The 16,272-nt window shown below is 38.6% G+C and overlaps 1 protein-coding gene across 1 annotated transcript in view; it reads right to left on the bottom strand.

The window, feature by feature from the left end:
- Positions 1 to 3,585: 3,585 nt before the first annotated feature.
- slc47a1 (solute carrier family 47 member 1) overlaps positions 3,586 to 16,272 on the bottom strand; it is a 20,200-nt gene continuing 7,513 nt past the window's right edge. Inside the window, exons 6-17 of the mRNA XM_084731232.1 lie at positions 16,216 to 16,260; positions 14,952 to 15,049; positions 13,097 to 13,194; positions 12,849 to 12,962; positions 11,301 to 11,368; positions 10,286 to 10,394; positions 9,216 to 9,291; positions 9,063 to 9,132; positions 8,785 to 8,917; positions 6,187 to 6,281; positions 5,575 to 5,679; positions 3,586 to 4,364 (exon numbers count right to left, since the gene is read on the bottom strand). Of these exons, the coding sequence (XP_084587358.1) occupies positions 3,990 to 4,364; positions 5,575 to 5,679; positions 6,187 to 6,281; positions 8,785 to 8,917; positions 9,063 to 9,132; positions 9,216 to 9,291; positions 10,286 to 10,394; positions 11,301 to 11,368; positions 12,849 to 12,962; positions 13,097 to 13,194; positions 14,952 to 15,049; positions 16,216 to 16,260 (1,386 nt within the window). The 3' untranslated portion in view covers positions 3,586 to 3,989. The remainder of the gene's footprint in view (positions 4,365 to 5,574; positions 5,680 to 6,186; positions 6,282 to 8,784; positions 8,918 to 9,062; positions 9,133 to 9,215; positions 9,292 to 10,285; positions 10,395 to 11,300; positions 11,369 to 12,848; positions 12,963 to 13,096; positions 13,195 to 14,951; positions 15,050 to 16,215; positions 16,261 to 16,272) is intronic.

Genomic DNA, 16,272 nt, shown 5'->3' with positions numbered 1-16,272 from the left:
ACTTTTTGTAAGTAGATGCTTGATAGACACTATAATAATTTGTCCAAAATAGATTTAATCGCTATCCTGTTGTATTTCATGTAGAGATATTACGTTTTCCATCCTGATAAAGATTCTGATACCTTATACTTTGCATATTGGGTGATACCATGTGCCAGTCCAGTGGCCATAGACCCGGGTACTTACCGATACTCAATCCAGAATTTTAGGCTGTATTGGAGGTATTTCGGGAGCTAGTATGGTGGAACAACCCTACTATGACTAACTGGATGCATACTGCAGGTATATGTCCTCCCATTGGTCACTTGCTTCAAGTGGCGTTTTCATTTTTCAAAGTCCCCAGGAAACAAGAACAACCTCCTAGTTGCAACCTACACGCTGAAAACGACAAATTAGCAACTGGGATTCTCATGGTACAAACGTGAACAAGCTAACAGCTGTTACCTTTTTGTTTTGCAGTGATGTAGTCATTTTTAAAATCAGAGCTCGCCTCCCGATGTGCAAACGTTTCACCAAAACAAGTTCCATTTTGACACTGTTCCGCGGCAGCACCGTCGCTACATCCTGGGTTTGCCACCTTCCAAGAATACTGTGAATGCTTTAAAGAAATGCAAACAAGGCTGGGTATTTTTAGCCTTATAGCAGAATGTGTATGTGTGGAGACAGACCTTTATCCAGTGCAGAGCGCTGTGGGGAGAGGTCTGGCTATGTGAGACTAGGGCAATTTCATTTGGCCTCAAATAATATTTTAAAAAAAACTCTTTAAGTAAATTCACATATTCCTTTTTTTCCTATTTTTTTCCTACAAAAGTATTTCTCAGCTGAAAGAACTGGTGAGTGGGCCAGTCTTATTTGAATTTTAAGCCACAGTCAGGTTCTGCTGAAGGGATTTCTTTTTTCGCAAGGTACTGACTAACCACTGCATATTCTAGTTGATTCATTGCAGTGGGTGATAACTTCAAAAGAGTTTTCACCTTAGAGTTGTCCATGTAAGTGGCCAGTGCACCCACAAGCCGCTGCTCTCTCCAGGCTGACATCAGCACTGGCTCCCAACAGATTGATGTTTGCAACAGTCACTTGAAAACTTGCATATTAATTTAGCGTTATTCAACATGTAAATCAGGCTTGATTCATACATGGTTACATCGTCATCTGAGCTTCAGTCTTGCTCATCAGCGGAGACACTGCCACAGGCTCCTCACAGAGACAGTAATCTTGGCCTCCAGACCTCCAGAGACTGCAATCAGTAACATGCTGAGGCATCATTAACAAGTGACTGTGTAAGTGATTTGCTGTCAGTATCGTTAAACTAGAACTTGTGATACAGTAGCTCTCATATTAACTTCTTGGTTGTGTTAACATGTAGTGCAATAACAGAATAACCTGAAATTCAGTGAAACTGTGGCCACTTATTTCTGTCCATCAGCTTAGTTAAAGAGACAGCACAAATTATCCGAAGTGGGGTTGTATGAGTTACTACAGTAGACGGTGTCCACCATGCCCCCTGTTTGGACAAGCAGAGAGGAGTACTAGCACATAAGTATAACAATGAACTGCTGTGGACAGAGTCAGCAACAAAGGTATTTTTGTCACTTAAAAAAGGTCAACCTAAAACAAAAATCAGTATCAGTTTAAGTGTATGCTATATTTAGAATATTTTCTAAATATTAATATTAATTATAACTTTGCCATCAGATAGCATTTTTTGACAGGAAACCCTTTTATATAAGCTAAATATCGCTCTCTCCACACCAACCAAACTCCATTGGAGAATTCAGTGATTTTCAGCTTCGCAAAACACTGAAGTTTCTGATCTACCACTACCTCGATCTGTCGGCTTGTTTGTGTCACTGTGTCCAAACTATCCCTTTAAATAGACCAGAAGCAACAGTGTTAAAAAATATTCAACGTGTTAAATAAAATTAGAATAATAAAATAATAATCTATATTGAAGCCTTTTGAGTAACTTTGCATTGTCAAACTGATACACAAGCCACATTTTAAAAAGCTTTATTTTATTGTTGCTAAGAAATACACAGTATCAGCTACCATATGAGTAATTGGTGATTTGTCCCCTCGAAAATCAATATCTGACCTATCAACAAACCAATATGTCACCCTCATTATGTACATTGAAAATATCTATAGTGATACGGTGCTTTTATTTACCTGTATCTATAGATCTTGCTGATTTTTATGAGAGAATATGATGAAATTTAAATCTGGGTATGGTGTTTCTTGTTCTTCTTCTGTTTGTGCAGTTTTATTTCCTCAATGTGTGTCAGGTAAAGTGGAAATCTGATTGAATCCTTATCAAATCATGTTAGCGGGACCAAGAATAGCATTTTCTGCCAGTCAGTATGGTGGTAATTCAATGCTGCGATGTCAACAGCAGGACCTAGTTGGTAATTGGTGGTTTAATTTTTGAACACTTGGCATCAGTCTTGCTCATCAGCGGAGAGAGTCCTTTCTTTATTGGTTATGGTATCATATGGCAGTACATTATAATACTGGCCATAGATAAACAGTAAAAAAAAATTAGCTAGCCTGGCTTATTATGTATAAATCACATATGTCCTGAAGAATCTCAGCGCAGAGTGACAGTGGTACAGGAAGACAAAGCAGTAATGTATAATCTCCTCATATAGTTATGCTGTGTTATGCATACATGTAAATTTTACATCACATATTTACAGTCAATCTTAAAGTTAAAACACGAGAAAATCATTTAAAGGTCAGTAAGAAAGAAAATATATGTCACGGTGCAAAATAGAAAATCAAGACAAGAATAGGCGAAAAAATCAAAAGCTATCAGTGGAAAAACATCTGTTCCTTGATGCCCACGTGGTCTCCTAGTGAGGGATTTATAACATGTCTCGTAGTCCCAGTTGAGCATCAGGCTGAGCAGGTTAAAAAATGATCTTTGGAAAAAGACCTTTGTTCGTCCTGCCAGTTTTGTTTGATGTTGTCTCCAGCTTTCTGTGGATTTGCTCAGCAGCGCAGCACTGAGGCATCTTTTTCTCTACACGAGACGGAGCTGGTAGCCCATCACAGGCTGTAGTTTTACTAACAACCCAAGTCTATGAGGAGACTATGAAACTTAAAGAGATCGTTCAGTCTGGTTGTATAAGGTACTTCAATTTAGTATCTACAGTGGGGACAAGCAAGGAAACAATAAACTGCTGTGGATGGACTCAGCAACAAAAAGTATTTTATACCCACTTAATGTTCCCCCCAACAAAAAAATCAATATCAGTGTAAGCGTAAGCTATATTTAGAAAATTTCACCACTTTTTCTTGCTGTCAAACAGTCTTTTCCGATGGGAAACTGCTGTTATATCAGCCAAATATTACTTTGTTCAAAACAACTAAACTCCATAGATAAATCAGTAATTTTACCTCACAGAACATCGAGCTGCTGATTTTCCGCTGCTTTGATCTGTTTGTTTGGTTCTGTTATTGTGTCACTTTAGTGAGTCCAAGGTACCCTTTTCACACACTGAAGTCACACAATAACTCAAATAAATTACCAGATCAAAGCAGTGGTAAATCACCAACTCCTGTGATCTGCAAGTTAAGTTGCAGTTTAGTTGAATTGGAGAGAGCGATATTTGGTTTGTATAATAGTGGTTTCTTGTGGGAAAAGGCTGTCTGACTACAAATATAGCGTACTCTTAAATTAATATTGTTTTTTTCAGATGGACTGTTTTGAAGTGGCTAAAGGTACATTTTGTTGCTGACCCTAAACAGTACAGAACAGTGCAATGCTGGTACTCCCCTCTGCTACTCCAAGCTGGGGGTGTACAGACCGCCATCTACTGTAGGTAGTAACAATAAGCACCTCATACAGCCTTACTTAAAATAATTCAAACTGTCCCTTTAAGACAGGAATTCGATTTTTACAGATATCTAAAGAGGAGATCTAAATTATCAGTTTGTGATGACAGTATTCAGCCACTGGATGTGTACATTCAGAGGTTGTAGATAGTTCAGAGGTGTGCAGTCAGGTCCAGTGGAGCCAGTGGTGTAGGAGTGGTGTCATTAGCCCACTTCAGGGTAAAGTTGGTCCTGCTCCAGGCAGTGGGCTCCGGTACAGGGAACACAAAGTGAAAAGTGACACCTATGGCCAAAATGAAAGCTGAAACCAAGAAGATGAGTCCTCGACGCAAGATCAGTTGAGTGATAGAGAGTGGCACTTCAGGTTTGAAGTTTGAGGTGTTTTTGCTCTGCTCAGCATCCCCCTCAGTCCCTGCTGCATTTGTGTTGTTGCCCTCAGCCTCATGACCTGTCTTCATCTCCTGATCTTGGGTGTTGACTGGACTGTAGCCATCTGCTTTAGATGTTTCTTCGCTGACCGGCTGGGCCTTCAGGGTGCAAATATGCCAATGTTAGTCATCATGTGAGTAACTCAGGTAATGATAAATCTAACATGAGCAAAGAAGTAAGAACACCTTGAAGTCAGTTCATGACTAAATTTTGAAGATGACAGTTGTTCCCAATTAAGGCAAGTGTCTTCTGGATTACAGATTTGCACAAAAGACACCTGAAAAGACACTGTCCCACGGTATCTGTCAAGCTAAATGTCAGTTACATGTGTTAATTGATTCCTTGCTCTGTTAGCAACTCACAGTAAACACCTACTCCTGAAGGATCATCCATGATTTCTTACAACTCATTAACACATAATAGCGTTTAACATAATTGGAGTTGAGCTCCATGTAGAGTGAATAAATGTGAGGTTTCCCAGATAATACTTGACTTCCTTAATGGTGCGTTTTACATATTTTTACTGTTGACTTTTTAACAGTAGCTGGGAACAGATGTAACAGTGAGAGGTAATTTGCAGATTTAAGATCAATACTATCCAATCTATGAAAGAACTATTATTGAAGGACAAAGAATAGAGTTTTCAACAACTGGTCAAATATGACCAAACACGACTAAACCATTGACTGAAATTATGACTCAAGTTAGAAGTTCCACTGTCTAAATCTTGACTAAAACAAAATAAAAGAAAACAACTTAAATGTGACTAAAATGTAAAATTTTCAGTAAGTGACTGAGACTAAAACTAAATTCAAAGTCATTGTCAAAATTAACGCTGTTGATTTGTTGCTAAAGTAAGTTAGCTAACTGACATTAGCTCAGTTAGCTGTGACTGTTGCCTATACCCTGTCATCTGGTCCCTAAGGCTGTTGTGGTCCTGGTCTGGCTGTATTCACTGGGAGCTCTCAGTCTGTTAGGAGTCAGCTAATATGACTGATGTTCTTCCTACATCCATGGACCACATTAGCTGCATGGCAGGCGGTGTAATGCACAGCGCTACTGGCTACTGAAAACGCCAGTCAGTGTCTGAGACAAGTCCCTCTAGCTGCTTGTTTTACAGAAAACATGTACACAATAAGAACGGTGTGTCACAATATACCGACAAAACATGTGATATATTAATAAAGTTAGAGTTTTTTCAAATTTTCTATAGATATAACTATAATACTGTTATCATGAATTCTTTTAGACACAATAATCATGTAGTGAAAATATTGCAATAACCCTATACTGCACATATGCACTTACCATATTCGGACAGTCAGAGATGTCAGGCACCACCGCTTCATTCAGCACTGTGCTAAGAGGACGCTTTGGCATCATCACCACTTTCATTCCAGCTCGCAGCTGAGCCTGAAAACACATGTGAGAGAGATTCATGAGATAAACACAAAAATATCAAGTATATTTTTATTCAGGTAGGGAAAAAAAATTGGATGACTCACCCACAAATTATAAAAAAAATAAAAAGTAAAAAAAATAATTTAATACAGCAAACCTCCACTTTTCTAAGAAAAATAAAGTTCATTTAATATTTACGTTTTCTTTTTTTGTAAATGAATTAAGAGAGATAACACTGAAAGCTATGCAAAAGAAAAACAGAACCATGACAGACTTATGGATGTTGATAAAAAACAAAACAAAAAAAATAAATGCCACCAAAAACCATTATTATTACTATGGTATGGGCTCAAATGCTGCAGGGATGCCAGAATTTATGGACGAAGCTCCAACAGAATAAAATAGGTCCTTAACAGACATTTGCTTTATATCCAAATGACATTCTTGCTCTCAGTTCTTTTTGGAAAGGTTTAAATGTACGTACCATGTAGGGGTTAAAGAAAGATAAAGGCATCCTACCTTGTGTGTGACTTTCTTCCAGTTGAGTTTGGAGATTAGAATGAGGAAGAATCCCACTTGAAGGGAACAACATATAAAGAGACCGAGCCACAAGCCTAACAAGAGGGACACAAAAACACATTAAGGAAAGATCTTCAGCACATTCACTTCATCCATACCAGTAAATGAAGTGTAGATATATTTAATATTTATGACAAAAAGAATAATATACGCCTGTCAGGCTTTGCTTAGGCATAGCAGTGCTTTGAGTTAAATGCTAACATCAACATGCTAACATGCTCACAATAGCAGTGATATCATGCTAATGTTTAGAAGATAATGCGATACCATGTTCACCACATTTATTCAGGTGTGTTAGCATGCTAACATGCTGGTAATTAGTATTAAACATCCATCCATCCTACCGTTTTTTATATTCATAAAAATTTCTTCAAGCCAAAAAAGCCATTTAAAAATATATTACTTCATCACAATGTAAAACCTATGGGCTGAGCAGGAACTCGCTGGGAAGTAAACCCAGAAGATGGATAACTTTTTTGCCTATGCACCATGCAAGCAACTATCACTGGATTGAAGGGCACCATCTTTACATCCATTGTTCAGTGCAATTCAACAGGCTTTATTGGCATGAGTGTCTTATAAACAATATCCAGGCTGATATCTACGATCCTCAACTGGAGAAACTATGATTTTTGAGTCTGTGGGTCAGATTACGGTTAGGTTGAGGTTAGGGTTAGTGTCTCCAAGAAATGCAGATGTGATCTCCCTAAAAATGACATAAGTGACAAATGACAATGTGTTTTTGTGCATGCGTGAGTGTATGAGTGTTCATTTATCACTACATGCATACTGTGAGTGGACAGCAAAGAGCCACTCTGGCAGGGGGTAAATGGGCGGCTGCAGGGAGGGAAATTAAGGAATGTCTGGTGCAGCAGGACCAAGTGGGTTTGTGGGTTTAACTAATGAACCTGCATTTAAATACAGGAAACGTTCTACCTCTTTTCCAACTTCTGCTGACATAATGTTTAAGTCAAAGCTTCAGTCATACATCTCCCTGTCAGATTCCTTTAACCCAGGTGAAGTGAACCTGAACTAGAGTGTTGGTTGGTGCTGTTTTAGAAATATGGCTTCTAAATTTGAGCACTTTGGTGTATTATCTGGTGGTATTAATAATTATTGAGGCAAAAGAATACAATTTCAGCCTCAGAATTAACATAATATAAACTGCACTTATAGCTTGAACAGTATAATGGAAGTGACCTTTTATAATTCTTCATATCATAAACTAAGAAACTCGCTAAAGCAGGTAGTTTGGTGTTTTCAACTGAGACAGATTCCATATTCTGTTTGCGTTCAGAGGTTTGCTGCCATGACTCCACACAGTCTCACACAGTATGCGTTGCAGATAAAGTCAGTGTTAAAAAGGAAAGCTCTAGAAAAGCTCTCATTCACTTGGTGTGAGATTTTGGATGGTTTCTTCAAGAAATTTTTGGCATCTTTCTTTACTAAATCCATCATATGCTGCCGTTTCTGCCAGTATTTTACCAAGAAGTGTTTTGGATAAAGTGTGAATTCAGTGCTCTGAAGCTATGGGCTTTCACTTGGAGTGGACTGAGATTCCAAGTGTCGCAGCAAACTTCAGTCCAGCGCACACATCTCCATTGTTTAATTTTTTGAAGTTTCCACACAAAATTGGTGGCAAACATCATGTTGTGTTAGTCTGATTTAGATGGTAGAGACACAAGTAACTATTAATTAATTAAAACCCTCAGTGTGCTCGGCAGGTAACACATACAAAACAAATACTATGCCGCTGGTTCGATTCCCGCCTGTGGCCCATTTGCTGCATGTCATTCCCCCTCTCTCTACCCCCTTTCCTGTCATATCTTCAGCTGTCCCTATCCAAATAAAGGCAAAAAGCCCCCCCCCCCCAAAAAAAAAACCAAAAAACAAATACTATGCCTCATCAAGAAAATTAAATATTAAGAATAATTTAGCTTATGCTATGACTTTATTTGTAGTCCTTTCAAACGCCAATGAAATTAGTCTATGGCAATTCATATCTACCATATCCATATCTACCAGCCTTGCCTCAGGATTGGAGGGAATTGCATCCCCATCTTTAACTTTGTCCCTGATAGATGACACAAAACAATCGCACCTAATATGAAAACACCCTTAGTGCTCTTGTTTGTGTGAAATCAAAGTAGTATTCAGTGCTAGACGTGGCAGAAGAAATGTGATGCACACTTTCAACTACAGCCATTGATTTAAAGCTGTAGCATGATGTGCAAGCACAAGCTTCTAATTAGACATAATGAGCATCAAATGAACATCATTACATATAAATGGGATTTTAGAGGTAGGATAGTGATGATGGCCATAGACTAAAAAATTTTTTCATACCGCTTCATTAAAATCACTATCATCCAATAGGAAAGAATTGTCTTATTTCAGACAGCTGAGGTTCAGATCTAAAATTTAGTTCCCATGCAAGCCAGAGAGGTTGGTGAACGATCATAGGAATAACTGTGTCACTGTATTTATTTCATTTTGCTCGCAGAAACATTCACAGATAGATGTGGATGAAAGCATTACCTAATATTCTGAGTTTGGCAAAAAACATCAGAGCTATTCCTACTGGCAGGCCGATGCAGTAGTAAGACACCAGATTGGACACAGCAGCAATTTTCTGCATCCCAGCTCCTATAAGAATCCCTGAGCAGACACACTGAAACACACACACACACACACACACACGTAAAGAAAAAAAGACATTGATTTAACAAAAAGACCAAACAGCTTTGTGTACTATTCAGCACGAGGCTCAACGTTAAAAGAGACAAGAACATTTCCTCTGTTCTGTAACAACATACCAGAAGTGCATCAAAGAAATGTAGAAATGCATAGACTGTGAAGGTCTGTGAGACTATCTCCACAATGGCTCTGCAGACAGAAGAAGAATATCATCAAAAACAGAGTTGCCTTTACATGGTACAGGAATGAATGTGTGTCGGTCTGAAACTCACTCATCGGAGGTAAATATGTAGCCAGCGACAGACCGAGTGCTTATGATGGCAAGCCCCTGGAGCACAGCAAGCACTCCTATAACGAAGACATTAGGCTACATGAAGGATAATACTTGACAAGTTGTATGTTACACGATTGTATGGATGATTTCTGTCTGGATGTACACAAACATCAAACACATTAGGGTTTAAAGTTGCACCTCACTGATATTTAATCTACATTTTTGTGTGTGTTAACACAATTTACTCATCCTAAGTCCAGCCCTTTTTCACTCTGTGCTCCTGAACCTCTGTCACTTTTCTCCTTTTCTGTGTCCTGTAGGCCTATTTAGATATTGCAACATCTCTAACCAAGCTAGCATTACAATATGCTATGTGCTAGGCTCATCTATGTTGAAAAGAAAAACACATTTTGAAGATGTTAAAAGATGTTGCTGGGAGAGTCATGAGCGACATAGAGTCAGCAGCGACACCAGCATGTATCCTGTTTCAGTGGTGTGGGCTTGGCTGGTACCTGGATGGGAAACCTGGGAAAACTGAATTGCTGCTACAAGTGGTGTTGGTTGGCCAGAAGGCGGCAGTCTTCCCTCTGGTCCTAGTTCATCCCAATGCCCTGTTGCAGTGTTGGAGACGCTGTGCTGTCTTGACTCACTGTGGTCATTAAAGAGCCCGTGGTACTTACTGCAAAGAGTAGGGGGTTTCCAGCTGTCCTGGCAAGAATGCCAACCCTGGCTGTCTCGACTTGGCCACCTAATCATTCCCCGGTGTAATTGGCTCAACTTAAGCTGATGTGTGGTGAGTGTTCTGGCACAAAATGGCTGTCAAGCATCACCCACCACCTGCAACTCTACTGCTCTCTACTACTCATTAGTCGTGGTTGAAGTGAGTTCCCCTCTTCACCTTGAAGCACTCTGAGTGTTTGTGATAAAGTGGTATATGCATGTAATCCATTATCATTATTATTATTATCAATATTAGCAAAATGCTAGCTAGTTAGTTAACATAAGCTGAAATTATCTAATTTAAACAATGTATGTGTATGTGTCTGTGTCTGTGTCTTTGTACAGTACCTGACAGAACCAGAACCACTTTGCAGGTGACTATGGCCCTGGCGGTGTCCCCGGCCCCCAGAGCGTTCCCGACACGCACGCAGGCAGCTGCATGGATACCTAGATGGACCTGCCCATATCATTTTTTGGTGTCACTTATTATCAGTTATACAGTAAGCTGACTTAAAGGAATAGTTTGACATTTTAGGAAATATGTTTATTCAATGCTTTTTTCCCCAAGAGTTTAACTAAAAGATCAATACCACTTTCATGTCTGTGTGCTACAGTTATTTTAGGGGTAGACGCATGTTGTGATTACATATTTTATGTGTTGAGCAATACTTCTGGGGAACTCACAGTGGCAGCAAGACTTGCTACACGTTACTCCTTTTTCCATTTCTGAATGGTTGGTTTCCAACCTGGCAACCTAGGGGCGTGCCAGAAACCACAGGGGTTCCCCGAGGCATTGACTGTTCTGAGGTTGTCAAAATTAGATTTGCACATGTTGAGCAGAGTCCCAATCTATATAAAAGTATGTCTATAAAATTATTTTAAAGGAAACATTTTTGTCCTCACTCAAAAATGGTGGGCTACATCGTAGGCCTCACTACTGTGAGACTTTGTGATAATGAATCATTATTATTCATTTGCTAAAGATGAGAGTGTATAAACTCTGCTGGATTGTTAAAAGAAAAAATGTAAAGCTTATACTAGAAAGGAGACATTTACCAAAGATGAAGGTTCTGGAAGCAATTAAAATTGCTATTAATTTTTGACAGTAAAGCTTTGGAATGAATTACTTTTCTTATGTGTGTTGGGGTTGGGGGGCTCAACTTTTCTTAAATATAAGGGGGAAAGAAAGGATGGGAACCACTGGTCTACAGTATGCTAAGCACACCCTGGATCCATGTCCTTACGTGACATACTGAAATGGTCTCGATCTTTTCATCTTATGTGATAACCATATTTCCCAAAGCACTGAATGACTGTTATATAACACTATTCACTTAAATGCCAACAAATGGATGATCCATACCATGTATGTTATGGCTCCAATTTCCAAGATCACATGCTGGGCAGCAAGATCCACTTCACCAAGTACACCTGATAAAGGTCAGATTCAAACATTTACAAAGACTTTTCCATCATGTTGGAAAAACTGCAGGACTCCCTATAATCTTGTTATTTCCCCTGGATGGGTGTGGTTTTGCAGGACATCACAGTGCACACTTCGAGCTCCATGACCATCTCAGCCCAAATCCACAAATATAAGATCAGTTTACTTAATGCATGTCAGGTATGAAGAACTACAGAATATGATATTCATGTTTTTTTGTAAATTTGGTCTCACACCTATGTAATGCTTTGTAGGCCTGTTTAGGCTGGAAGATACTAACTTACCTTGATAGCCGAACACAGACCACCTATCTGAGTTGATTTTTGTTGTTGCACATAATTTAGTCCATCAAAAATTATATCTCCATTTTTCCAGTATAACAATTTGATATGAATCTGCAGAACAGTCCAGTCAGTTGCAACCACGCCAGCAGTACAAGGCGTAAAAATCTAAGTGTGTAAAGCAGTGATTAAAAAAGTTAAACAGTTTGAAGTTAAATAGATTACAAAAGCAAAGATTTGTTATTAAACATTTTTTTATGATAAAAGTTAATCCAGAAAGTGGGAGGTGACCCAGTGTGAGCCAACAAGGGCCTGTAGGCAAAATTTGGCTGCCATTTGGGTGCCAGGTGGCCCTCCACCCATTTTCTAATTCACAATGAAAATAAATTGATTCACGCTGTTTTTTCTTTTTTTTCCAGAAAGGAGGGAGACGTATGTCAGATTTGTATGATGTTATAAATTAAGTTGTTAGTGACAGAAAGCTGATCTTTGTGCAACTACATTTCAGGCTGTGCAAAATGCAGGAGGATCAGACAGTGAGCTCTGTAACAAAAGACAACTACTAGCTGAGGAGGGATGACAGTTACACAAAAATTAGGACAATTCTGATCCCATAAATGTGTGCTTCATATTAAAAAAGCTTAAATATGATATTTATTCTGTCCCTGATAGGTGCCGTTTGTGAATCATTCCAACATTTCAGTGCTAGCATGATGAAAGAGGTTCCAGCTGTTTATGTTTTATAAACTCTTTCAAATCTTACCAAAGTGTTTACAACTAAAATGCGGATGCAGTTATCAAATTTTGCAAAAGTGGCCCCTGAAAAGTGACACTTTGAGTATCTCTGCACTAAAAGGTCCACCAAGAAACTTTGCACAAATGTTTGAACAAACACAGACAGTAAACTGTTCACAGCATGCTGCTGGATTACTAATCAGGTCAAATGTGTGAGAGCAGGACAATATGTAATGAGGCCAAATTCTTCACACAGCACACACTCTGCTGGGGGAGAAATGTCCAAGTCCAAAACCATAACTTTATATAGGCAAATAAGGTGCATTTATGGTTTATGTCACAGTTAAAAGGGAAGGAGGGTGCCCTCTTTATATATATATATATATATGTTTATGTTTTTTTCGATGCAATATATTACTAAAAGTGTTTGTGTGTGACAAACAACACTGACCAGCAAGGAAACCCCCAATCTCCCAGATCCACCACTCAAAGCAGACCATGAAGGCACTGGGAACAGCCAGCTTCATGAAGGAGCCCCATTCCTGCAGACACTCAGTGGACCAGCCTGCAGACAGTTTCACACACAGAAGGCTTGGGTTAAAGTTATACTCAGCATGGCCTGTAGAGGACGACAGTTTTCAGAAATGCTAGTTTGTTCGTGTAGTGTTTGATATTCAGATTTGTGTGTGTGTAACTTGCCTCCCCATGTCTCCCGGTGGAGCTTCTTCCATCTGATGTAGCCAAACAACAGCAGGCAGATGGTGATCTGAGAGAGGCTGTTAGCAATCGCTGATCCACTGCAGACACACATGACATAACATCTTTTTATGTTGAAGGAAAGTCCAGTGTTGGTTTATATTAAAGGGGATAGTTCAGATTATTTGATGTGGAGTCATATGAGGTACATAGTCCATAGTCAGTGTATTCACTACAGTAGATGCTGATAGGCAGCAGTTTGGACAAGAAGAGAACCAGCACAGAAACTAAGTACTGCAGGGTCAGCAACAAAACATATTTTAGCCACTTAAAAGATTAATAGCAGTCAAATTGTTAATATTCTATATTTAGGATATTTTTACTGTAACCTTTTTTGATTGGAAACCACTATTATATTACTTTCTCCAAACTAACCAAACCCCATGGATTTAATGAGCAGCAGAACCTCACAGAACACAGGAGGTTGCTGGTCAACCACTGCTTGATCTATTGGTTTGTTTGTGCTGTTGTGTGACTTTGTTGAATCTAAACCATCCTTTTAAAACACTGAAGCCACTCAACAACACAAACTAACAAAACGATCATGGCAGCGGGAGATCAACATTTCTCATGCTCTGCAAGGTAGAATTGCTGATTTAACTCATGGAGTTTGGTTGGTGTGGAGAGAGCAATATTTGGCTTATATAATGCCAGTTTGAAAAAGGCTGTCTAACAGCAAGGCAAAGCTGTGAAAATATTTTAAATATAACATTCTCTTAAAGTGATTCTCATTTTTTTAGTTGGCCCTTCTTAAAGGAGAGATCTGTAATATATTTATTCTAATAAATCATAAAATGACCATGATACATCATCAGAAAATTAAAGAAATATGCAAAGTGGAAATACTCGCTTCTCTGACAAGGTGACAGCTGCGATGTCCTTTAAAATTTCCTTTTCGGGCCAAAATAACTGTTTTTGTTTACTTTTCATGTTTTTATGTTTCATGTTAATTAGAGTTCAAATAATGCCGAACGTTCACTGAATGACTGTTTATGAGTCAGAAGAGAAGGAGTGGATGTTTATAACTGTTAAATTGAGGAATATGTTAATGGAGTCTAACAGGCAGTAAGGCAGACAGTCACTGAACTCAAACTCCGGAGCAGTGGGCTTTTATTTTCAGGTTAACAGGCTTAATTGTGCATTGACAGACAACTCACAGTTATACACAGCTGACCAAATTAAAGTATAGAACTCACTGTTACTTGTTATTTTCAAGTTACAATGTTGAACTCCTCCTGCACTCCCGCAGTGTTCCTGCAGCCTGTCTGAGCTTCCCCAAGTCTGAGGAGGAGGGGGTGGCAGGAAACAACTCTACAACTTTAATATATAGTCTGTGGCTCCAATTCACTATTTGGACTGCAGTATTCATTTTTAGACATGTGGTGAAATACCTCATACAACCCCACATTAAATAGTCCGAACTATCCCTTTAAGTCGACTGCCTGTTGAATCAGATGTTTGTCCAGCTGGGCCTCTTTTCTTTCTCTGGCCTACACTGCCTCCCTCTCTGAATAAACTACAACAATAATAAACATCAGTGTACTGCTGACTCTGATTTAAAAGTATAATGAGTTTTCTGACCTCCTGTCCTCCTCAATCCAAACTCCTGGGAATGTGTCAGACCCCCAGCACTCAGTGTAGTGATCAAGAGAGCAAAAAGTGACAGTGTCTGTTTTAAATACTACACTCTTCATAGAATAATTTTATGGGTCATGGGTCATCAAGCTTGATACAATATCAAACAAAGCAGAGTCCATCAAAAATGGAAAGGAAAGGAGAAGCAGCATGACACACTTACATGACACCCAGCTGAAGGCTGATGATTAAGACATAGTTTACTGCCAAGTTAACAATGTTTGCTGCTGCCGCTGTGTACATCTGAGGCAGAATGATCCCCTGAAGGACAGAAACACAGGGAATCCACAATCAGCTATCCAATCTGTAGAGCTAACATTCAAAATACAATATACAGGGATGAACACAACAAATCCAATAAAAAGACCACACCAGTGGTAAAAGATTAAGGCTGGGGTGCACAACAAAGATTAGTAGAACAGTTTAGTTTAAGTTTAGTTTAGTAGAACATCTGTTCAGTAAATCCAAAATTATTGATGTAATCCAAAAATAAACAGTTTGATCAATGTGGAGAAGCTGGCTTACCCAAATTAAAATAAATAAATAAAAATAAAATTATGTTGCTTTTCTGACCTCATAAGTATAGAGGTGAAAAACCTTTAACTTTTGGTTGCTCTGTATTATTTCACAAAATGTTGGATTGTTTGCTAGCTAGCTAAAAACAAAACAAAAGAAATTAAAGTGTTGGTGCAGGAGAAATAAACTGAATCTGGATTGAGAGAAAAATTAAACTTAAGTTAAAACAGAGGTTTAAATTTAATCTTTCTTGATTTAAAGCTAGTTTAAAAGTCTAATCTGAGTTATTAATCAATCTTTTGTTTGTTCCAACCAGCCTAAAAGGCTACAGCCATCCTAGCAACTTGAGGTAAACAACATCAGCATGCTTACATGTTAACAATGACAGTCCTAACTTGTGCATGTTAAGCAAGTATAATGTTTACTGTGCTAACTATTTTAGTTTAGCAGGATGCCATGCAAACATTTCCTAATTAGCAGTAAGCATAAAATAAAGCTGAAGCTGATGGCCTTTTACAGAGAGCCTATTTGATCATAAACCAAAGTTCTGGACAAATTAAAATGAACACTAATAATAATAAACACCACACTGTTTACAATATATCCTGAGGATGAAATGAATGTGTGAATCAAATTTCATGGTAATCCATGTCATAGTTATTGAGACATTCACTCAAAACCAGTCAGTTGTGAACTATGAATGGCTATACACATTTTTGTGCCAATACATTTAGTTGCATGGCTAAAGGAAGAGCAAAAACTCATCACATTTCTTGACTATTTCAATGCATTTTAGTGAGTGTCATTTCCTAGTTTTGAGGAAACAGACACATTGTAATCATTTTTTTGAGACAGGTGCCCACTGAAATTCAGTGCAAGAGCAGCACACCTTATTCCTCTTAAAAACTTACTTGGTTTTGCAGATAGGCAACTTGCAGCAGGTGCAGGAACATGGCCTATAGCAAGGA

Source organism: Lutjanus erythropterus, chromosome 11, assembly GCF_056507025.1.
Source record: "Lutjanus erythropterus isolate fLutEry1 chromosome 11, fLutEry1.hap2, whole genome shotgun sequence".
Lineage (NCBI taxonomy): Eukaryota > Metazoa > Chordata > Actinopteri > Lutjaniformes > Lutjanidae > Lutjanus > Lutjanus erythropterus.
This window is presented reverse-complemented; position numbering and strand designations above follow the sequence as displayed.